A 24,933-nucleotide genomic window follows, 5' to 3' on the forward strand; every position below is an offset into this window, starting at 1 on the left:
CCCTTACTAACTTTATGTCCACCAACAACACCACTGAAAGAAACTGAAAAGTCTGACGGGCCTGATACAGTACTTGTATGTTATAGAGTTTCACCAAAGGGCAAGACCCAATTATTCTGACTCGTTTGACTTCATTTAGTTCAGAAGGGATAATCCAGAGCTAGCTGTAACTGGCCTAGCCGCTAGAAAAGTCTGCACCAGCTGTTACTGAATCGTTCACTCTATGTGTGAGTACACACTGGTACCTCATGGGGTTATTAGCATCTGAAAAAGTCATTCATCCTTATACATTGTTTTCATTCATCCTTATACATTGTTTTCATTCATCCTTATACATTGTTTTTGTAGCTGCCTAGACACAGTATACACTTGTATAATGCCTATTAATTAACCATTCTATGAATAACTTTGTAAGCTGTCTAAATAGGGCACATTGCATTCATCTCAGTGATACAAAGATCAGAAATACTGAAAGTGGGTGCCATGGAGCCCAGGCTTGCAGGTCTGAGGGGGATAGCAGATTGCGCTGTGTTTAGTAGACCTTGCTTTCAGAAAGTGGGTGGCATGGAGCCCAGGCTTGCAGTAAGGAACTGGACCCTTGTCAAGATTTCTGCAGGAGCACACAAACCAGCGCTGCAGATGCTGTTCCTGTGATTATTCTGTTTACAGATTAGAACCAGGAAAGGCTGCTGTGGTTACAAGTCACATCTGGGCAATATAAAATAACCATTATTGTATTGAGTCATTGTTAAATGATGGTGATGGAATCTTCTGCTGTTTGATGGTCCAGATTTTTGACACTAACCCAATGTGTGTGTGGAATTCTATTGTTTAAACAGAAGTGGGATAAGAGAGGAGGGAATACTGGTCTTGGAGCACAATGCTGGACCACAGAGAGTTCATGAATGACTTGTTTATTTATTGACTCCACAACACCTGAACCAGCTCTGCTCAGTAATGACATTAATCATTTTAAATATACAGTAAGTTTTAACATCTAAACTCATGGGTGAAACTTTACATTAAGTGTCTCTAATTACGATACTTGAGATAATGGTGCTCTCATGGCCATACTAAGTCACTCTTTAAGAGTCTATTTGCTATTTTGAGTGCCAGGTGATATTGCTGAGCTGTTGGATTATAATACAGTTTAGAGTCATGGTAGCTGCCATGCCTACTATTATGCTACTTTTATCTTGTAATTGTTTGAGACCATTTTGAGTACTCCTACGTAATTCTGACCTTTCTAAGTCTGAAAAGCAACCGGAAAACTATTTCTGTTGGTCACATTTGATTATACTGTGGTTTTAAGTTGAAAAAAAAGGATTTTTCTTTTCCTTAATCTAGTATTGATATGATTGCATAGGAATATGATTAAAATCGCATTATTTGCTTGGTCTATTGCAGATTTCATTTGAACAGTTGCCTACAAACTCCCTAGCTACTTTAAAAATGATCCAGCACTGATGAGAAACTCATTTTCCAACCCATCTGTCCAAGAGTTAGCTTCAGTCTTTAAATTCATTCCCATGCGTACCCTGTAATAAATCGGCTCTATAAGCCAATCCTGATATGTGTTTGTATTTTAAGGGTGATTTGTTTTGAGCTTCATAAGCTTCTAAAATTAAAGGGCTGTTTTATCATCTCTCTCTGTCCTCTATGCATGTCAGAGGAAATCAGGCCACTGCAATCACAGCCCCAGAAGAAAGAAATATTTCATTCCATTTTCTTGTCAAGTTGAAGTTACTGTATGTCCATGACGTTGGAGACAGGAGGAGACTGTTTCATTTTTAGCTCTTTTGGTTTGTCTTTGACAGAGATATATTTTAGATCCATTGAAGTGTAAGTGGATTTCCAAGCAGAAATTGGAAAGGGATTTGATCATGTTACATAAATAATAACAGAGGAAACTAAGTGGGAGGAAAATCGGTGTGGAAAATGTTTTTCATGACCATATCCATCTGTTGTCAAATTAACCTGCATTTATTCATTCAGTATACTGTATATAATGCTGTCTTAAAGAGCCTGTTTGATTATGGTGAAGTTACATGAAAGAAAGATGACCAGGTAGATCCACACACTTGCAGAAGAAAGGTCATTCAGATATCCAGATGGAAATACAGATAGAGACTGGACCTGTCAGCTCTTTCCATTACAGCTGTGCTTTGCTGAGGTCAAACATGACATTGGAGACAGCTAAAGGTATACCCTGTTTAGATTGTATTTTTCTTCTAAATGAAACAAGCCCGCAGTAGAACATTTAATTCCCAACAGAGCAGAGCAAGCACACCTGCCCTTTCAGTTCATTAACACAGCGTTGGTATTGTGAAGCAGAAGTCCCTGATCAGCCTTTTCAGGGAAAACAGGGCAATAAAAGGCACCTGTCATCACTGCCCTGTGAAGGCATGGTTCACTTGGATGTCAGTGCCAGAATCTTGCATTCATTGCTGAGCACTGTAGCAAGATAATCCTGCAGGATTTCCCATAAAGGAAGTCCCCAGTGATGGTAAAAGCAGCCTCTGTGACTGGGTTTTTATTATTGGACTTCATTGAAAGAAGGAATACTGTATATGACAAGTCTTTCATAGGAGGGGTTCGTGTTGGCGCCATCTCACAGTTTCTGATATTTTGAAGGCATGATAGTGGAAAGTGTGTTTATTACTTTACATAGAGCAGCCTCTTTTGCAATCTTCTTTTAAGCTGTAATGTGGAACTCATTGTATGATGTGAAATAACCGCATTTGGATGAGTTGCTGCAGAAGAGCAGTTTATTGTAAAGGTTTAAGTGTCACTTGAAAGGGCTATTCTTTAGTCCCTTGGGGTAACACTCACACTGTACTCCACAACTTGGAAGAAAACTAGAGAGACACAGCAGCTACAGTAGTTTAACCAAGGGTCTGTTATCAGAGGTAGCAACATACTGTAGCTTGCTGGTGTGGTGAGAGCAGGATAGCACTTTGATTCTCTCCCTGATTGTGTGCCTTCATTTTGCAGGCAGGGGACAAACACTATCACCCCAGCTGTGCACGATGCAGCAGGTGCAATCAAATGTTTACAGAAGGAGAGGAAATGTACCTGCAAGGTAAGAACAGAGCTTCTGTATTACCAGCTCACAGAAATGAATGTAAACGTTATCACCTAGTCCAATCACGGTGCCCTGCATATGTCTCACAGAAAACTCATGGCATGTTTTGTTGTTCAGGTCAGGACATGCTGTAGGTTGATGAAAATAAATTATACTGTAGAACGGGAACTCTGTTAGAGAAACTGGCTGGACTATCTAAATTTGAAATTCTGCAGAAAATGGTCTTAGGTTTAGAGAAATTAACTCCTGTGTTTGACAAATTTTGTGTCTAAATGTTGTCAGAATTATTCTACAGAGCTGTTCACAGACTACATGAATACATTTTTAGGTGATAATATTCTTGTTTTTTTTTTTGTTCGAAGGTTCAACTGTTTGGCATCCAGATTGTAAGAATTCAAGCAGAGCTGAAGAAAAGCACAGGGTAAGATAAGAGCACTGATAAAGACACTTTTCAGTGGATTCTGAATGTGTTGTTTTGAGTTATATAACTATTGTGATCCCCAGGAATGTTCCAGAAACCGAAGAAGCAGCCAGTATGTCAACATGAAATAAAATGTTCTCTCACTCCCTTTGTGAATATTGTGTTATGCATTCTGAATTGACTTCATTCAGACCATTAAGTAGAACCTTTTAAAATTTTTATTATACCGTAGATTCAAACCATTTATCATTGTTTTACATGCATTGACTAATCAGAGGTAAAGTTACACAATACAAGGAAAATGAACACTTTCATAATGTTCCATGTTAGTAATTTCCAGGGGCATATGTTAATTTCTGTGATGCTGCATTAGTCAATACCCCAAACCAGCAGAGAGTGGATATTGAAGAACAGGGGAAACTTTGTCCAGGGCAAGTTATGAACACAATACTAACAGGAAGGGGTTAGGAGGTCAGAGGCTAATATGTACAGGAAGTGAAAAAAAAGAGAGCCCTTAGCAGACATAGGTGATTGTCTATCTTTTCCGTGTTTGTGAATGCATTTGTGTTTCAAACAGCGTCTTTGTCCCATCAGAAGTAATCTCATGTAAGTATGATATGTGGTCAAGGAGTATTTATTGCATTTGTGGTCAATGTGATGTTTCTTCTTAGCTATCAGGACAGCATCAAAGCACAAAATGCCCCAACTCTGGGTCCTTTTATCGCAAAAGCCTGGTGCTGTGCAGACCACAGTCTACAGAGGTTTGCTGTTCAATGCTACTGGTGTTATACCTCCCTTAACCAATCCCATTCCTGCTTGATCACTTTGTCAGAGGTGCAGAGATTTGCTGTATCTTTGCCATTTTTGTCCTCACCAGCTGCACACACATCATTTCGAACTGTTCTCACAGTAGGGAGAGTATGGCTATATAGTGAGTGCACTACAGGAACGGCAAAAGAACATTGAGGTCCAAGTTCTTACAGCTCAGAGCTGCAGGAACAAGGCATCCAGTTATTTTACCACACCAGAAATAAACAACTCTAACACTGGATTGATTTGGGGGTGGGTCTTGACAACAGTAAGAGAGAAGTAGGGGGGATATGCTGCACACTCAAAGTGTGGTTTGCAATTATTCTCTTGAGAGTTAGGGGTTAAAGCAATGTTTGAACTAGCCTGACTAGGATTATATAGGGTTCTTAAATGTTTTTGCAGCTTGCCATTATCTCTTGAAGCATTTTCAATAGCACTAGTCTTTACAACTGAATGACGGGAATACTTCAATCAATTATGTGCATATTATTGACTTGAAGTCAATAAAAAGAGCTTTTTTCAGAACCCACAATCTCTATGGAAACCGATCATTTGATATAGTATGAAGTGACAGCTAATGATTGCTAAAACAAACTCATGTTAACACTGAATCCCACACAAATACTGCACACACTGTGACAGCTTCTTAATACTGAAAAATGATGTGTGAAAACTATGATTCATCATTGCTCCTCCGCGAGTTAACTCATCTTTGTCATCCAGTGCTTCAATTCACTATAAGAAAAGGATCTAGATGCAGAATCCATATAACACACCAGCATTCAAAACTGAGTCACCTTACTCCTCCCTACATGTATACCTGAATCACCTTACTGCTCCCTACATGTATACCTGAATCACCTTACTGCTCCCTACATGTATACCTGAATCACCTTACTGCTCCCTACATGTATACCTGAATCACCTTACTCCTCCCTACATGTATACCTGAATCACCTTACTCCTCCCTACATGTATACCTGAATCACCTTACTGCTCCCTACATGCATACCTGACTATAAGGGACTCCTCTGTTGTGCCTCTTCCTGTTTGGTCATGCCACTGTGTAACATTAGCAGGCTGTTCCAGTAGCGGCTGTACTGTGAATCTGTTAACTAACCCACCAGTATTGTAAAGTGCTGAACTCGCTGCTCGGTGATGCACTCGAATACTGATTGCAAGCAGTAAAGTCTATTCATCAATGGTTATTAAAGAGCATTGATTACCCTCGAATATAGTTCTGAAAGACTGAATCCAGGTATTTACTGTGAGGTGCAATGGATTTTTTTCCATATCAGAGCAACTTCCTTCTTTTGTTTATTGTTTGACCCACAGTGGTATATCTAATGGTAACCCTCGCCTACAATAAGAATAATGTTGTTAAAAATGAATACTGAGACTTTTCAGAAGAGAAACAGAAAGCCAGAAGAGCACAGTGTTGGAATGCCTCACAGCTTGCAAGTTTGTCCGTGTCTCTGAGCTTGTGTTGTCTAGTTCCTACACACACATGGCGTGACACGGTGCCTGTGGCTGTAATATATTACTGTTCATGTCTGCCACAGGTGGGTCTGAGATTTAAAGGTCCAGTATGGTGTGTTTATTTTTTATTTTAATAGGCAAGCAGTTTTCATGTGTTGTTTTTTCCTTCCCTTACAATGTTATGGTGTTTGCAATAACCCGAGTGGATCTGCTTTCTGTACCTTCAATATTCTGTATTTACCATTTTTCCCTAAATATGCGTTCATCTGCCTTTGAGCTTGCCTGTAAAACCGTAATTCCTGGGACTGAATAGCCCTCCTCATTCCATTCAAAGCATTCTGTATGACAATGTACTACTCTCTCTGTCTATTGTGGTGAGTGGGTAGGGCTGACATATGATTGACAGATGATTTGAATGGAATGTCCCGGCACTTCGGATACTCCAAACAAGCAAAGCTGACAGACAGATAAAGGCACGTTTAAAGAAAACAATGATAACACCGTGTAACAATTTTTTTTTTTTTTTTATTCCTGGGTAGTAAGTGTTATTTCCTAATTGCTTATGCCTCAAAAGTATAGAAGATGGCTATTATTCCCCACAGACATTGCTTTTGTGACCAGGACAGTGATATTTCAAAATATCGCTATTTCCACATAAAGTCAGAAAAAAACAACATATGAATCCAAATTAACATGTATTTATACTAAAGTAATACAAAAATGACTACAAAAGATTTAGAAGTGAGTAGTTTTTCGAGATTTACGATTATACTGTATTTACTGTATATGTTGTTTTTTTCTGACTTAATGTGAATGAAAAGACACACATTTGCCCGTTTTCCCATTGGAAATAGTGATATTTTGAAATATCACTGTCCTGGTCACAAAAGCAAAGTTTGTGGGGAATAATAGCCATTTTCTATACTTTTGAGGCATAAGCAATTAGGAAATAACACTTACTACCCAGGAACAAAAATTGTGTTACATAGTGTAATTGCTCACTATTGGAGCACCAAAACCCAGATCCACAGAGACATCTCGCAAATGCCATAGAATAGCTAGGGAAATCTAAAAAAAAAAAAAAAAAAAGTAATTTTAATGCCATTTGAAATAACTTGCTCTTTTAAAATGATGTTGACAGCACCTAATAGAACAGAACAGCAGGCTAAAAGCTGAAGTAGTTGCATTATCTGGATTTTTTGAAAACTAAATTATTGCATTTACATACTTGCAATATATAGAGGGTTATGGTAGAATCCTAGTAGTATATACAGGTAGAAGCTGATTGAGTGCACTTGGTTTTAATTTGATAATATTCACAATAAGGTTAGAAGCCTGGCTTCAGAAATGAAGAAGCATGCTGTTTGGTACAGACCCGAGGGCTTTTGGAAGTGATGGTTCTGAATGACTCGCAGGCTGTTGCGTGCACTGTGCTGCACTATGGGTGTGAGCTAGATCCGTAAAGAACAGAAACAGTGATCAATACAGACAGGGGATAGACCAGGGAGCTGCTGTTCTGTCATCTGGGATGCAAAATGAAAACTATTCCTTCCTCCACAGCTGTTACCACCTTCAATAATGAGCATCAATAAAACACAAAGGCAGGTACTGTATGAGCTGTTGGCTGTGCGATGGCATCATTCTGTGTGTTCCACAAGCAGGGTTACTGCAACACCTTTGCAGGGGTCCATCTGCAGATCACCATTCCCTTCGTTCTCATTGAAGCCCATGCGCATCTGCACCCCTCTGAGCTGAGCCACGGCTTGCAAAATCTGGATCCACCAAGCGGGTGGCCTGTGTTGCATCTTTTAAAATGGGACACCTTCCATTTTCTAAAGTGTAGAAACAGTTCTCCAGAGAGGAGCTGCCCAGTTATGCATGCATTATTGCCCAGTGTATACCTGGCAGCTAAACGATTTATTAAAAGAATATAATGGCTCCGTGTTAGAAATATCATTAGATTATGGTTAAAGGAATAATATAATCCATTATCCACTTTGCTGGATCCTGGGTGTAACATAATCACTACAATGAACGGCCCCTATTACTGTAGAAGTGATCTGTGTACCAAAAGCAGGTATGATCTGAGAAGATATAACATGCAGGTACTGTGCATTTCAGCAGAGTACAAGGATAAGCCTCCCTTCATTTGTTTTGCTCAGTCAGCACCATTAAGTATAAGTTTGAGAATTTTAATTGCACAGGGTTCTCCATGAGTGCCGCGCCCACATCTGTTTTGTATCAGTGACGTGCCTGTGCTTTGAACAGCTATAGCCAGGGAACTGCAGAATGCCTTCAAAACAACACGGCAGTGCAACATATTGAACTCTTACTAAAGGGCGTGCATGGCCACCCAAGCTTTGGCTGTTATAAACGTGCAGCCCAATTTCTTTACATAAGGCACAGGTTTGTAGCAGCTGCTTGCACCTGTGAAGTTTTACATGCTTCTATTCACAAGAATAGGAAGAGCTATAGCTGTTGAAATGGTTCATCCTCCATTGAACCCCAAGACCATTTTCATTGCTGTGTATCGTGTGATTAGTAAACTGATGTACAGCCCTGGTGCTCTAATGTTCTATGTGTTTTATATATATTTAAAAAATACAATGTTTAATGAAAACATGTGCTAGCTTAAACTTGAAAATCATGATACAATTCAGTTTAAGCTGTATAGAGTAGGCAGGCATTTTTTAAATGTATATAACACAGTATTTTAATAGACCGACATTTATATCAGTCCAATATGGTTTGCACTGTTAGTCTTGGAATTTCTTTTAGGATGAAATGACTCATTTGTTCCTCAATAGCTAGGAAAAGCATTTCCTTGAAGTACTGAGGACGAGACCATATTGCATCTGCTACTGATCCTGTATGCACGTGTGTGAGTGCACAAATGCTGCAGTGGAGCAGCTGCATTCCACAGCCCTGCTTCCATGTAGATTTCAGGCAGTCAATTCTGCTTCTTGCTTCTGCTCATTTCAGGCTCTGAATGAGAAAAGACATGCTGTTTTAACCAATGTGTCCTCTATTGCAGCCCACAAGATCATCCTGCGAAAGTATTGCTTCCAGACCTGGTTCAAGTATACCTGGCTCACCGGGCCACACCATCTATGTAAGTGCTGTTTTTGTTACCTTGTTCGGATACTTTTTTTTTTTTTTTTTTTTTTTTACTGGGTTTGTGCATCTGCAATTGAGTAAAAACAAAAAAACAAACTGAGCAGCAAAGCCACTGAAACAGTTAAAAGAAAACCGAGCGTTTTAATGTTATAAATGTGCTGGAATCCCCACTCTGCTAATGTACGTAGTGAAACACACCTCAGTGTGGCTCCTTCCTGAACACCTGCCCCTGTTGTCCAATGGGATTAGTCACACAGTCACTGCATCATACAGCAGGGCTGCTGTGCATTGCACCTCCCCTCTCCCCGAAATAAAAAGAAGCGCTGTTATCTGACCAACTGATCTACAGGACCTTCAAGAACAGAATTACATAGAAAAATATTTAATAGTGTATAATCTGCCTGTATTAGACAGAAAAGGACATCGTTATTGCTTCTGCGTAGTATGCAGTTTAGTTTCTTTGCAATGCAGATGAGGAGTGCTTTGAAATGTGGTACATGTCAAACATAAACTGATCCACTAGCCTGTGTAGGTTGAATCTTTCAATGATTTTAATGCCTAAACTGTTACACTCAGTTCAATGAAGCGAAGCAAAGCATTTCTAACAAAGGGAAGCAGCCACTCCTTTCCTGTTTTTTCCCTTTTCTCAGTGTTCAAGTGCAACTCTTCAAACTTGAACAAGTTCATGCATTAATTAAAAAGGCAGGCAGCAGATTACATTAACGAGTTCCTATGTTTTTTAATGAAGTCTTTGCTTCATGAATCAATACCAGTGTACTGCTTCTAGAGCCCAACAGCAAAGTACCTCAAAGAAGCCTTATTGTATTTGATACCACACAAGCCTAATTGTAATGGTTCTTTTAAAAATAATTGGTACATTATTGGAACATGCAGATCAGATAGGCTTGCTGAGTCCATAAGGACAGTATCATGCATGTCAATGAGATACATATCCTGGTGCCCAGCAGCAGCCCTGGAGATACAAGCGGCGTGGCACCAGTGTGCTGAAACAGTGTCTTCCAAGACAGCCATCACCTCCTTGGGCATCTAAACTGTAAACACTGCAGATTACCTGGTCATTATACAGCAGGTTGCACATTTATTACAACACCCCATTGCTTCTGTTCTTTTGATTTATTGTGCATTTGAAATCAAACCACTGTACTGAGAATCTTTAAAAAAAACTGTCAAAAGAGATAAATTAGTGATTTAATTGATGACTTTAATAGGCCACACCTGCAATTCTTTTAAAATAGTAAGAGGAAAGGAATATATAGCCACAAATAGTAAAATGCACGAGACTTTTTAGATGTTTAAGATGCCTGATTAAAGCACAAAGTGGTCTAACATTTTTACACGGGTGCCTATTGTTTCTCTATCACTGATTACTGACCGAAAATTGAAATTCTCACACCCAGATGTTTTCATGCAGGTGGGTATATAAACAATAGACATGGCAAATCTTGAGATGCTGTAATAAATGTGCTACTGTACTACTGTACATTCCGAGGATCCCAGACCTCTGAAGTCCATTCCGGTATGGGTACAGTACAGCGCTTCCACTTTCCCTACATTAAGTGGTTTTTGAAGGAAATACACTGAAAGGAAATTCCTTTTAGGAACAGTTTGTACTCTGAGTCTATCTTTGCTTATGAAATATGTCGGATGCTGATGTGTGTTGGCCGGTTTAGCGCTATACCTGTAAGCAGGTGCTTCAGCTCATGAAATACTTAATATTCTCTTTGTGTATTCATCTGCACTCTTGGACAACCCCTTGCAGTGAAAAAATATTTTTTAAGTTTACGAAAGCATGCATCAATGTATACAAGTATACAGTACATGATTCAATGATTTCAGTCAATTTCTGGTTGTTGATGGTACAGTGTACTCACATGCACTATATTTTACTGTGTATGGACCCTTCACTAATTCTCTCCAGGGAAATCAGAGCACTATATCAATAAGGTCCACATGCTTGCTCCTCACAGTGTATATTACCTTCATGAATAGCTCCAGTTTGTGTGTTTCAAAGATACATTTTCCTTGTAACTTACTTCCTCTCTATGTCTCCCCAGGCAAAAGTAGACAATGAGATCCTTGATTACAAGGACTTAGCTGCAATCCCCAAAGTCAAGGCAATTTATGACATTGAGCGCCCAGATTTGATTACCTATGAACCCTTTTACTCCATCACCGAGGAGAGCCAGGAAAGGCAAAGTTTGGGAGAGGTAATTCACCTTTGCCAACTCTTTTTTTGCACAGCTGATTTCCTGGCATTTCTTTGATCCTCTCAATGATACATTCCGGCTGCTACAGATAAAACAGCCTGGGATTTGCTTGGAGTTCTCCCAGCATGCTGTTTGTAATGTACTTCTTCAAAGTTGATTCCTTGATATGCAGAGTCCACAGGTAAGTACAGTAACACGTGACTCTTGCATATGCCCTGATATCACCAGATGCAGCCTGTGAGGAAGACTTCTGAAAACCTTTGACTCAGCTTCTTAGTTTATATTTCACCTGTTTCTATAGCTGTGTGGCAGAGCTCTTTACATGTATTCAGGTGGATGTTGCACCAAAGGCGTAATTAATTAGTTAGTAAGAGTTCGTGTTAAATTAATAAAAGATACATCTTTCATTGACAGCCTCAGCACCCTAAACGTGACAGATCACCCATGCCGGAAGAACGAGTAAGTTGGTTCTGTGCTCTGAAAACAAATATAATCAACTAACTCTGTAGTGTTCTGCATGCGTCTGACTGCAGTCAATTAAAACTCATTTCTAGCGGAACACTTTTGATTGTGTTCATGCTATATTTTATTCTATGAAATAGGAATCCCTGCAAGTAATATGCTGTGAGTATTGTCTCCAGTTCTAGATGACATGACTCATGCGATCAAAATGTAAACAATTTATATTAAATGGCAAATTTATTTATGTCATTAATCTGTTTCAAACTAACCCTTAAGTGCACTTCACATTGACAAACTGGAGGATGTGTTCTGTTCCACACCATAGCAGTCCTTCTTTCCAAAGATCACTTAATCAAACAATTCTCGAAATCCCGCTTCTGCACTTTACTTCCGATGTCATCGTCACTCTCTAATCATCACAACTCCACTTTCGTTGACAGCCCCAGAGTCCTAGTAGCGACAGCTCACCTAGGTGCAGTGAAACAGTAAGTCAGCAACAAGCATGAACACTAAAACTCATAACCAATCCTGTTCTGGAATTGCTCTGGGTTCTGTAGTAAAGGAGCTGGTGAACATACTAAAATCTTGTATAACTAACAGTGGTGTTGGGATGGTAGGAATGTGCTAGAATGGCAGGATTTAAGATGACGTTTAGAGGAGGTGGTGGCAAAAGCAGGAAAAAAAGTTTCTAAAAAAAGCACTTCCTTACCTTTTGAGGGTTTCTTGACTGATTAATTAGTAATATCAGTATGCCAGTTTCTTTCTTCCAGACAATCTTGCACATGTGGGTCAACTGATATGGCTGTGTCACGATAAACTTGTTACGAGCTACCTTCTAGTGAAAAGCTGCATTTTGCAAGAGTGCCATCTGCTGTCAGTTAATAAATACTGAAAGTCCAACAAAAAAACATTTGGCAGGCTTGTGGGCGTATATAATCAGTGAAACCACTTGCTAGTCAAGGTATTGCTGTTGCAGATATAAATGCATTTTTCAAAAAACAAAGCTATGTTTCTAAAATCTGTCAGTCTTGGCAGTTGCTATAGTTACTAGTGTCCTAAATTATTCTTCTCTATCCAGTTCCTTACAATTGAGCTGTGTATTGTGGTAAAACACCCAAGCTGCATATGTGGTATTCTGACAAAGCATCTCTAGTGATTTAGAGGCTCAGCTGGTTGTAATCTGGAAAGCCATGTTAACTGGACGGGGGTTTCACTGTGCTGTGGGCTAATGTTATTCCAACTAACATCTTTCCATCTTAAACCCTTACTGAGCTTTCCTCTTCCTTTGATGGGATGCAACTGTGCTGCATCACTGAAATCTAATGAGATTGTTCCCTTTAAATCCATAGCTTTTGTTTTTTCTTTAAAAAAATGCCAAATTATAAAAGAAAGTTAAAAAAATACAGTCCTGTAAGATGTAAAAGGGTGTTGTTGGATGCCTGTAAACGCTGCCGTCTGCTGATGAATCCATCTTCTTCAAGAAGCTGTATTTTAAATAGAAGTGTTTCTTTATTTAATTTTATCTCAATGAATAACTGGTTTCGTCATGAGGAAACAGACTATTTCATTATTTTTTTCTTTCAGTCTCCAAGGACGCTGTCCCCTACACCATCTGCTGAAGTGAGTAACAGCAGCAAAGTGCAATAATGCTGATTGTAAAATACTAGCACAGAGAAAAATCATGCAGACATTGGATTTCCAGGAAATGGCTGATTGGACCTCACCTATCAGCTGTATGCTGTGCCAACGTCAGCTGTGTGGTGTAGGCCGTGCATCTCTTTCAACCTGCAATATCTGATGAAGAAATGTTTTGCAATTGTTTGTAATAATCTTTGGCTCATTTGCTATCCAAAGCAGTGTCTGCCCCATTGTATATATATATATATATATATATATATATATATATATATATATATATATATATATATATATATATATATATATAATATTTATTATCAAACTCCGATTTTAAGTATAATAATGTTGGTAAAACGTTCTTCCTTTCTGGTAATCTCAGGGTTACCATGACATGCGTGAGCGAATGATCCACAGATCCACGAGTCAAGGATCAATCAGCTCTCCAGTCTACAGCCGTCATAACTACACACCCACCTTGCCCCGCTCCCCCCAGCACTTTCACAGACCTGGTGAGTGCATGCAGGACTCTGTGTTGGAATACAGTGTGTGGGCTTCAGTCATTCACGCCAGATACAATGACATGATTGGTGTTTGTAATCGTTTTACAGTCGTGTGCCTGTATTAAAGTTTGTGTTACATGTCCTTCCTGGCAGATATTACTTCTTCAAAGGCCTTGAAACAAAGATAGAAAAAAAGGAAACGTTTCATATAAATACCATTTTGAAAGTTGAAATATTATTGGTGCTGTTTTTAAAAGAGATAACGTTTAGCTTATATTTTGAAGTGGTGGTCTGCTGCCTGTGCAGTGTTTTTAAAACAGATAATGTTTAGCTTGTATTTTGAAGAAGTGATCTGCTGTGTATACAATTATTTTCTTAGCATATTTACTGCTAGGCATGACTCAATTCTAGCCATATAAATTACCGTGAGTATTTTGAGAAGGTGGTGAAAACAGTTAAATAAGATAATTTGGGATTTCATCTAAAGCCTGAAAAAAAGTTTTGATAACTAGACCTGAATGAGATAAAAAGAAAAACAGATATTGTTGGGTTGCTGAGATAAAATTTGTTTGCTTTTATATAAAATACAAACACAATGTCGGCTGGCTGAGATGAACATCATAAAACCCTCCTTATTGGTTATTTTACTTTGTGTTTCGCTCCCTCCTTCAACCCTTTCTGTATTGCCAGTTACCTTGCTATTTATCCTTGTTTCTTCCTACTTGCTTTTCAGTCGCTGAACAGTTTGTGCTTTGTTTCCTTTGGAGCGTTCTTTTTTTTTCTTTCTCTTTTCTCTTTCTTTCCCTCTCTCTCTCTCTCTTCCTGGTTTCCTTCTCAATTCTGTTTTCCTTGCTTACATCCTCCTCCTGACCCCATGACCCCTTGCTGGTGCAGAGCTGCTTTCTTCTCCTGCAGTGCAGCGTCTGCCCTACCTGCACACTAGCAGTTTCAGCTCCAGCCACAATGACTCCCGCCCCACTTCCCCATTCCGACACCACTTCATCCCCCATAATAAAGGTAAGGAGCAAGGCTTCTCAAGCTTCCAGCGCCAGCTCTTTATTCAGCTTCCAAGCTCCGACACACCAGAATAAGGTTGATCCCAACAGTGCATTGTGTGCTAAAGGGGAAATAAAGGGTCGGTATAAAAGTTTTCAAACGTTTGCAGAGATTAATATTATGGAGATCTAACTGGAACCTTTTAATGTGTGTATATATATATATATATATATATATATATATATATATATATATATATATACACACACACACACACACACACACATTCAAGCTCTTCTACAATATGTGTGCAGGATATGAAAACCAATAGACAGACAGGCAATTTGTTGTTCTGTATTACGTGCTGCAGATACAAAGTAGGCATCTGAAACACAAACCTGTACTATTGGGATGACATTTATTTAACAGATTACAAAGCAGCTCCTCACACAATCTCTTAGTGTCCACATAGTCAGGAACACTGGTCTTGATCTCTCAGTGTCCACATAGTCAGGAACACTGGTCTTGATATCTCAGTGTCCACATAGTCAGGAACACTGGTCTTGATCTCTCAGTGTCCACATAGTCAGGAACACTGGTCTTGATCTCTCAGTGTCCACATAGTCAGTAAAACTGTTTTTGATCTCTTAGTGTCCACATAGTCAGGAACAGGTCTTGATCTCTCAGTGTCCACATAGTCAGAAACTGGTCTTGATCTCTCAATGTCCACGTAGTGAGGAACACCGGTCTTGATCTCTCAATGTCCAGATAGTCAGAAACCAGTCTTGATCTCTCAGTGTCCACAGAGTCAGGAACCGGTCTTGATCTCTCAGTGTCCACATAGCCAGGAACACTGGTCTTGATCTCTCAGTGTCCACATAGTCGGGAACACTGGTCTTGATCTCTCACTGGTCTTGATCTCTCAGTGTCCAGATAGTCAAGAACCGGTCTTGATCTCTCAGTGTCCAGATAGTCAGGAACACTGGTCTTGATCTCTGTGTCCAGATAGTCAGGAACTGGTCTTGATCTCTCAGTGTCCATGTAGTCAGGAACACTGGTCGTGATCTCTCAGTGTCCAGATAGTGTGAAATCAGTCTTGATCTCTCAGTGTCCACATAGTCAGGAACCGGTCTTGATCTCTCAGTGTCCACATAGCCAGGAACACTGGTCTTGATCTCTCAGTGTCCACATAGTCGGGAACACTGGTCTTGATCTCTCAGTGTCCAGATAGTCAAGAACCGGTCTTGATCTCTCAGTGTCCAGATAGTCAGGAACACTGGTCTTGATCTCTCAGTGTCCAGATAGTCAGGAACACTGGTCTTGATCTCTCAGTGTCCAGATAGTCAGGAACTGGTCTTGATCTCTCAGTGTCCACATAGTCAGGAACACTGGTCTTGATCTCTCAGTGTCCAGATAGTCAGTGAACAGGAACTGGTCTTGATCTCTCAGTGTCCACATAGTCAGGAACACTGGTCTTGATCTCTCACTGGTCTTGATCTCTCAGTGTCCAGATAGTCAGGAACTGGTCTTGATCTCTCAGTGTCATAGTCAGGAACACTGGTCTTGATCTCAGTCTCCAGATAGTCAGGAACCGGTCTTGATCTCTCAGTGTCCACATAGTCAGGAACACTGGTCTTGATCTCTCAGTGTCCAGATAGTCAGGAACCGGTCTTGATCTCTCAGTGTCCACATAGTCAGGAACACTGGTCTTGATCTCTCAGTGTCCACATAGTCAGGAACACTGGTCTTGATCTCTCAGTGTCCAGATAGTCAGGAACTGGTCTTGATCTCTCAGTGTCCACGTAGTCAGGAACACTGATCTTGATCTCTCAGTGTCCACATAGTCAGAAACCGGTCTTGATCTCTCAGTGTCCACAGAGTCAGGAACCGGTCTTGATCTCTCAGTATCCACATAGTCAGGAACACTGGTCTTGATCTCTCACTGTTCTTGATCTCTCAGTGTCCAGATAGTCAGGAACACTGGTCTTGATCTCTCAGTGTCCAGATAGTCAGGAACACTGGTCTTGATCTCTCAGTGTCCCCATAGTCAGAAACATTGGTCTTGATCTCAGTGTCCAGACAGTCAGGAACACTGGTCTTCAGTGTCCACATAGTCCAAACACGGATTAACTAATTACATCAGGTAGCAAGATGATCACAAGGCAATTTCCACGCAATTACACATCAGTTAGATGCAGGGATAATGGTTATTACCTAGTTATTCAAATGTAATTGCTTGTAATAACATAGCTAGGAGTTCTCTCCAGTTACAATGGCTAAGGCCAGGTTGACCCCTGAGGACTCCTTGTTGACCTCAAGCTTATCTTAGGGCACTCCAAACATATTACCCCTCATTAATACCAAAACACTGATCATGTAAGAAATGTTAAAAACATGTGCTGCTTTAGGTGAGCGAATGTCTTTGGAGATACATTTCATCAGATTGCTGTAACCTTGAATGGCAATGCTTTTTATCCATTAAAGTATAATAAAATAAGTGGTTGGTATACAGGCTACTAAAAGTGGACATTTCTGAATTCGTGTTGTGAAAGATTGCTGTAATCTGTTTTAACATCTTGGCATGCAAAAACCTCAGAGGAGTAATTGTTTAATAGGACAACAATCTTCAATGTGATTTCTATTTTAGAGTTTGCACACTATTAATACAGTCTGTTCACATATTAATCATCTCCTGGCACGTGTGAATGTGTAGGTTTGTCGCTGTGAACTTCAGATTCTCATAAACAGAACACGCTCAAGTTAAGACATGTATTTCAATGTCAAAGCCTGCCCCTGCCCCTTAACCTTACCCTGACCTTTACCCTTTTATGGTACTAATTCTGTGTGGTTCTATAGAGCAGGAGGAGCCAACAGATACCACTGATATTATGAAATCAAAAACAACAAGTTTGCATTCCAGCCAGTTAGAGATGGCTACTGTATGAGGAAATATGAATTAATCTCGGCACTGGAGCAACGTAACAACTGAGAATGCTACCACTATGACTAACGCCCCAAACAGGTCACAGTTCTCAGCGTTACATATACATTACAAATGTCTGTTTTTGGAAGTAAGACCTAAAAAAACGTCATTGAGCAAGAGTAACTGTGCAAGTTTAATGTAGAAAAATGCACTAGACCAATTTTTTTAAGTCTTTATTTCCCTTATCATTCTCCTTTTTGCAGCATGCATTTCCGTTGCTTTTTCTTTGTCCCTGTAACATTCACTGGTTTCTCCTCCCCTCCTTGCAGCTTCTTTTTTCATAGGTATGTTATGGCCCGGCCTTGGTTTGCACATTTGTCTGTCTGTCTGCTGCTTGCTGTTGCAGATGCGTTCCCAGTCTTTCTCGGGACAGTGTGCAGGGCGTGATTGACGGTCATGCAACTTGAACTCAATGATTTTGAGTCCGATGCCCCTGCAGGTTATTGCACTTTTCAGTTCTTCAGTTTCCTGAATACATGCATTCAATAGATGGTGGACTTTCTATTCTTGCGACTGATTTTAGAGAGAATACTCTAGTGAACTGTGTAAGGTTCATAATTGTAATTTTCTTCACTTACGTTTGACTCAATTGAAACAGAATGTAAGGATCTTATTTGGGCTCTTCAAGAATGCGTTGCCATGTATTATTAGTGAAGGGTTTGTGTTTGAGTTTGAGATCATTTGTAGACTACATGAGTGGATGGATTAATGTAGGTTTGTCGCAGTACTTTTAACATTTACAAAGTGCACTGTTATTAAAAGTCAACAAATGAATGTTGTGAATTTGTGAGGTAAACTCGTTTTCATTAAGTCAAGTTGCATGTACCCATGAGTTTGCACAATAGTTTCTTATGCAGCATTGTTACTATAAACCAGTTACTTGTAACAGGCATGCGTTGTTGTACAACAAAATGCTTTTAACCATTTATCTGCATGAATCACATGCTGCTTCACAATCCCTATGTACGTTTCAGGAACTTTGAGTTTCACAAGCAGAGTCACACTTTTATTCACAGTGAATGGAAATAACAGCTTTTAAACCTGTCATGCCGTGTCAGCAAAGTTGGGGTCTTTTTGTTTTGACCTTTTTTGTTTGTTCATTTCTCTTTTCGTTTGTTCTTTTCCTGTTGATTTCTCTTTTGGTTTGTGTTTTTCCTGTTGATTTCTCTTTTGGTTTGTGTTTTTCCTGTTGATTTCTCATTTGGTTTGGGTTTTTTCTCTGTTGATTTCTCTTTTGGTTTGGGTTTTTTTCCCTGTTGATTTCTCTTTTGGTTTGTTTTTTTTTTCCTGTTGATTTCTCTTTTGGTTTGTTTTTTTCCCTGTTGATTTCTCTTTTGGTTTGTTTTTTTTTTCCTGTTGATTTCTCTTTTGGTTTGTGTTTTCCTGTTGATTTCTCTTTTGGTTTGTTTTTTTCCTGCATGTTTATTTTCTGCTGTATCTTTTCTCACGTTGTTCCGTTCTTCTCATTGGAGGCAATGAGCCGTCCAGCGGTCGGAATTCCCCTCTCCCCTTACGGCCCGACAGCCGCCCTCTCACTCCGACTTACGCACTGAACCTTAAACATTTCCATCTTCCAGGTAGGATCTGGCGCCAGTCTGTCTCTGTCTCGGTCTCCATGTGTCGCTAGGTCTGCTTGTCTCTCTCTGTCTTTGTCTCCATACACAACCACTTATTTATTTATTTATTTTTTTGCCAGGGTGCAAACCAAAATCTCACACCAGCACTAAGAGCCTTCTGACCAACAAGCTTCCAAGCCAAAGCCCAAAAGTATTTAGAAAAAAACTGAAATACGAAGTTCAGTTAGTTGCGGTCCACTGTTGTGCACCCCACTCCGGTTCATGTGATATGTTGAAACAACATAGAATACATACATATGTTACACACACACACCTACATACATACAACTGTGAAGAAAGAGGAACAGTAGATATTATCGGGCAGGTTACCTGTGGAATCTTACCATGTTAGTATTATTTTATACTTGCGTTCATGAAATACTTTACTCATTTCAGTAACTGACATTAATAATTTATATTTAAGACACAATAAAGAGTTATAATACTGTATATATGTTATTATTGTGACCGAAATAGAAACTAATTGATTCATGATGTGTAAACCACAATCCAGCATCATTAAAAGTTAAAACCAGTGGGTTTAATTACATTTTTGTCTCAGTCCTCTAAACCTTAAACTTTTTAGGAAATGCAACCATTTAAATCAGCACTCTTTTGGCATCTATGTAGATGTATTGTATCACTGAGCTTTTTGGTGCTTTTTTCAGTGCCACAGTTTTCACATTTTTTGCATCTCAAAACTCACATTTAAATGTATGTCTAGACAATGTTAAAAAAAAAAAAAAAAAAAAAAAAAAAAAATGCATCCAGCCTGTGGGGAATATAGATACAGTAAGTGCTCAAACCACACTGCTTTCCACAAACAAGTGCTCAACCTTACAACTGCAATGACACCTCAGCTGTGCACTCATGGGGAAAAAAACCTTGAGTCGTAGGCATCTTTTTATTAGCTATGAGCAACTCACAAGCCGGTAAAGCTTTTTGAAAAATGAATGGCAGATATATGCAAACTGGACAGACATTGCAATCTGTCTGTTTAACACTAAGGAATTCTGCAAGCCTTCCAAACGACCTTTCATTGCTCTAATCCTCTCTAATGATTGTCAGGGTATTCTTGAGGACAGTGCAGTCTGGCAGAGTCAGAGTCAGGTGTAGCATGCACCTTTTCACATGTGATTCAGTGGGAAGGTGTTTCGCATGTTAAACTGTCCTGTACCCGCAGTGTGTGCTCACAACAGGCTTCAGATGTATCCAATAGCAGACTGCGTGGGTTTAGGAAAGCTTTGTTCAACAAAGAATGTGTGGAATGTTTTGTAAAATATGCGGTGAGCGCGGCCCCCGTTTATCTTAATGTATTCATTATTCATGCTTCTGTCTGTTTTCTTCTGTTTGTTTATTCTTCTGTAGAGCTGACTCTTATCAGCTCAGATGTTTGCTCTATTTTTATTTCTTCATGATACATTTTGTCTTTTTGTGTCTGAAGAATGAAATCCGTACTGTTAAATTTAGCTTGTTTTTGTTTTTCACATCTTCTGTTTTTCATTTCACAGACCAAGGCATCAACATCTACAGAAAACCACCCATCTACAAGCAACATGGTACAGTCCGTTAACCTTTATTTTTCTAGCTACCAAATGTGTTGGTGATGTTTATTTATTACAGCGTCATACAGAATCACTTTTTTTTGTTTTGTTTTATTGTTTCAAACTGAATGACATTTTTAATTAGCAGGCTTTATTTCTCTTTTTTATTTAATTTGATGTTATTGACGAATATGATTTATTTATTATTTATTTACTGTTTGTTTTGGGTGCTGTGGTTTTAGAATTCAGAGTATTAAAACAATTGCTGTGTTAAAAAAATTCCAGCTGTAAAGCTACTCTTCTTTTAAATGGGGCTGGGGGTGTGGTGATTGTAGCCTAGCAACCAGTCACTGTCTCACATGCTCGCCTCAGTACACAGCAAAAAGGCATGGTTTTATTCCTCCCTTTGAAATATGTTCTGTAAGGAAAAATGCTGACTGGTTCTCTGGAGGTTTTCTAGCACATGTGGCTGCTTTTCCACTGTGGGTCTCTAAAGCCAGCGTGGCTGTTTTTCCACTGTGGGTCTCTAAAGCCAGCGTGGCTGCTTTTCCACTGTGGGTACATTGCCCACTCTTTCTTGTACTCTTTTTCACTGTGGTTAAGACGCTTGCCTGCGGTGCACAGGGTTGCCAGTTCGCACCCAGCCTCCCTCCTGCTATATTACCATCGTCTCAAAAGCATCCTCTAGTTTACATTAATGAGAACAAACATTAACATGCTGTATGTTTGTCTCTCTGAGCCCTCAGTGGGTCACTTGAAAGCTTACAAATGCATAACCCATTCATTTGCGCTTTGCTTTGTGCATTCTGTGGTTTGTTTTCATTCTTTTTGTTTCGTTTTTTTAATGTTGTGTCCTCCCGGGGCTCCGAAGTGGCACATCCAGTAAAGGCGCTCCACGCGGATGTGCCCTATAGCCTGGGGATCGCATGTCACTGCCGATTGTGACCTGGGGTTCCTAGGGGAGGCGCACAATTGGCCGAGCACTGCCCAGGTAGGGAGGGCATAGGTCGCCAGGGGAATCCAGGGCTCACCACGCACCAGTGACCCCTGTGGCTGATAGGGTGCCTGTGGGTCTGCAGTGGAGCCATTCAGATCTGCGTTGTCCTCCAGCACTGTAGGTCTGGTGTCCTAGCTGTGGATCCGCAGTGTGAAAAATGACGTTTCGGAGGACGCTTGTTCCAGCCTCTGTTTCCCGAGTTGCCAGGGGGTTGCAGTGGTGAACCGGGATACAAATAATAATTGGGGATTCCAAATTGGGGAGAAAATCGGGCTAAAAAAAAAAACAAAACAAAAAAAACCATTGTGTGCCCTCCCTACCATTAACATTCGATTGGGTACCATTTCATCACAACAGTGTCGACATGTAAGTACTGTTTGAAGTCATGCTCTTTAACCCTTTAACAACTCCAGTCTGTAAATGAGTCATTGTACTCTGACTTTCTTAACAGAGCTCAAAATTATATATACATCTTTCTTTGCTTGCGCATTTGACTTACCTTCCCTATTTACCAGAACTTCTTATGCAGTCATATCTTGCTAGGCTTCTGTTTCTATTAACAGCATTCGCACGACCATATCTCTGCAGTCAGGCTGCACTCAAACAGAATCCATGACATTTGTCATAACTGGGACAAGAAGGAGACAGTCAGGTGTTTACAAGTTGATTTGCATATCTAGGTAACCCTTTACATTAAGTGTCTGTAATTTTTGTGCATTTACATGGTAACTTAGTAAAAGCATGTGTACTTACACATCATTTCAATGCCGTTGTGCATAGTTACAATGTACTTAATGTGTAAATCTTTTTGCACAAAATATGTAAGTACACAATTGTATCAAAAAAGGGTTAGGGTTGGGGTTAGAGTTATATTATGTAAAAAGACTGACACCATAAGTACATTAGGGGCTATTGTCTCTTTTTTAAATAGGTACCTGCAAAAGGGGTAACAGTATCTTGACCTTCACACAGTGATTCTATAGAGTGAGAGCAACATATTGATTGGGATTGAAACAATGTCACCAAACAAGCTTTTATTTTAAAACAAAGAAAAACCATCCAGTAATGAGTTTTAAAAAAATAAATCGGAAATTTGGAATGCTTTAAATCGGTAAAACAACATCAAATACATTATTGGGGATCAACTTCTATATATATAAGCCTGAACTGATAGACAAGTTCCCCTATTGCCAATCTAGATCCACCTGCCCAGATCAAGTCTGCAGAGGATATCATCAAGTCTGCCAAGTTCCCAGCAGCCTTCGCTCCCTCCCCTGAGGACACAGCAAAGATTGAGACAGACCACTGGCCTTGCCCACCCTCACTTGCTGCCATAGGTATGATACCACCCTTAATCCAGAGAGAGATGAACTGTGTACTTCATACTGTTCTACTGTGGGGGAGAACATACACCCCGCTGAAACACAGAACCACCGGTGCTAGGAACACCATGCATTGCTTCCTCAATCATTTTATTAACATACACCCCACTGAAACACAGAACCGGTGCTAGGAACACATGGTGCATACACCCCGCTGGACCGGTGCTAGGAACACATGCATTGCTTCCTCAATCATTTTATTAACATACACCCCGCTGAAACACAGAACCACCGGTGCTAGGAACACCATGCATTGCTTCCTCAATCATTTTATTAACATACACCCCACTGAAACACAGAATTACTGGTGCATGGGACAACATGCATTGCTTCCTCAATCATTTTATTTTATTTTTCTAAAGTATGTAGAAAACTACCTCCCATAGATTTTGTGATGTCTTTTATTAGTTAGTTGGCATAGCATACTGTATCTTCCATTGTAACCTTAAAAGAAAAGCTAACTATACAGTGCTATTTTTTTTTTGCAATACATATATTTTAGTGCAAGGAACAATTGCACTATATTGCATTGTACTGGCAATAATAGTATAGTTGCCCTAATTGTGCTACAGTGCAGTTTTACTATAGAATGCTATAGTACTTTTTCATATTGGAAAACTAGCTGTGATAGCATGACTTCTTCCAGTATTCTCTTCCTAATATTCATGTGAGTAGTAGTAGTTGTTGTAGTAGTTGTATTGGTACTAATAATCTGTTCCATGTTTTTGATTGGTTTGGAGAGCAATTGTGAACGATTTTCAAACAGGGCTCTTTCCAAATCCCTCATTTTTCATTTTCAATGTATGTCGCTCCCTGTATTGCCCCTCAGGTGCTGATGCACTGTTGTCCATTAAAATGACAGTAAGGCATTGGTCTTTTCATTATGTTGTGTCTTTAACATTCCAAACACATGTTAAAAAAACACAAGATGGGCAATGGCTGAATGAAATAGTTCTGTGCAACGTGAGACAGATAGGGGGGTATAGGGGATTATATTTTTTCAAAGGAGAGTTTAACCACAATGAACAAGACCATTGTTTGGGTAACACAACTACCAGCAACCGAAATGAAATTCCTGTTCAGTCCCGAATGATTCATTTGAACTGTTGTGAGGGTGTTCACTTCACTGACGTGTTTCTGATTGCGAAACAAACCCCTCCAGGACATGACACGCGGCGACGCTCGAGAGAAGAGGAGGAGGAAGAAATGCAGAAGCGCAGGCAGATTCAAGAGGAACATCTCAACAAGGTATTGCTCTTTCAGCTCCAGACCTGGTGTTGAGCACTGTCATCACAAATATTTTCAATTCTGAGCGCTGATTTGATGACCTACTTGTTGCTCTTGTATACCTTGTTTGACCATTTAGGGCTAAAGAGCAGCTATGACACGATTGCAGTGTACAGTATGTGGGAGCATGTGCATCTGCTCCACCGGGCACCGTACATTATATAATAATCTGCTGTGTAGTATGTAGTTTGATGGATGGCTGGGTACAAATTCAGTCCAATGGAATAGCATTCCAGGTGAAACAGTAGGATCTAAAACACTGGGAACATAAAAAAGACCAGATTCTGTGCTTTTAAATGAGGTCCCCCCAATAAGGGAGAATGGTGCGTTAACAAGGGTCGAGCCTTGATGGGCAGAATGGTTCCCAAGCTTGTGTTCTTCTGTTGAG

General features: G+C 39.8%; 1 protein-coding gene across 15 annotated transcripts in view; it reads left to right on the forward strand.

Moving 5' to 3' along the window:
• The window catches only part of LOC121325574 (actin-binding LIM protein 1-like), an 84,898-nt gene that overhangs the window by 54,573 nt on the left and 5,392 nt on the right, over positions 1-24,933 (forward strand). For 4 of the 15 annotated variants that reach the window (XM_041268290.1, XM_041268286.1, XM_041268288.1 and 1 more), the window contains 13 exons: positions 2,995-3,082; positions 3,448-3,506; positions 8,830-8,907; positions 10,988-11,140; positions 11,555-11,599; positions 12,043-12,087; positions 13,187-13,222; positions 13,620-13,749; positions 14,635-14,757; positions 19,192-19,296; positions 20,847-20,894; positions 23,076-23,213; positions 24,421-24,506. In XM_041268290.1, the coding sequence (XP_041124224.1) occupies positions 2,995-3,082; positions 3,448-3,506; positions 8,830-8,907; positions 10,988-11,140; positions 11,555-11,599; positions 12,043-12,087; positions 13,187-13,222; positions 13,620-13,749; positions 14,635-14,757; positions 19,192-19,296; positions 20,847-20,894; positions 23,076-23,213; positions 24,421-24,506 (1,134 nt within the window). The remainder of the gene's footprint in view (positions 1-2,994; positions 3,083-3,447; positions 3,507-8,829; positions 8,908-10,987; positions 11,141-11,554; positions 11,600-12,042; positions 12,088-13,186; positions 13,223-13,619; positions 13,750-14,634; positions 14,758-19,191; positions 19,297-20,846; positions 20,895-23,075; positions 23,214-24,420; positions 24,507-24,933) is intronic. The other 11 variants (XM_041268291.1, XM_041268299.1, XM_041268297.1 and 8 more) reach the window with 8 other exon arrangements.

This window comes from Polyodon spathula, chromosome 13 (genome assembly GCF_017654505.1).
Source record: "Polyodon spathula isolate WHYD16114869_AA chromosome 13, ASM1765450v1, whole genome shotgun sequence".
NCBI classification, from domain to species: Eukaryota; Metazoa; Chordata; class Actinopteri; order Acipenseriformes; family Polyodontidae; genus Polyodon; species Polyodon spathula.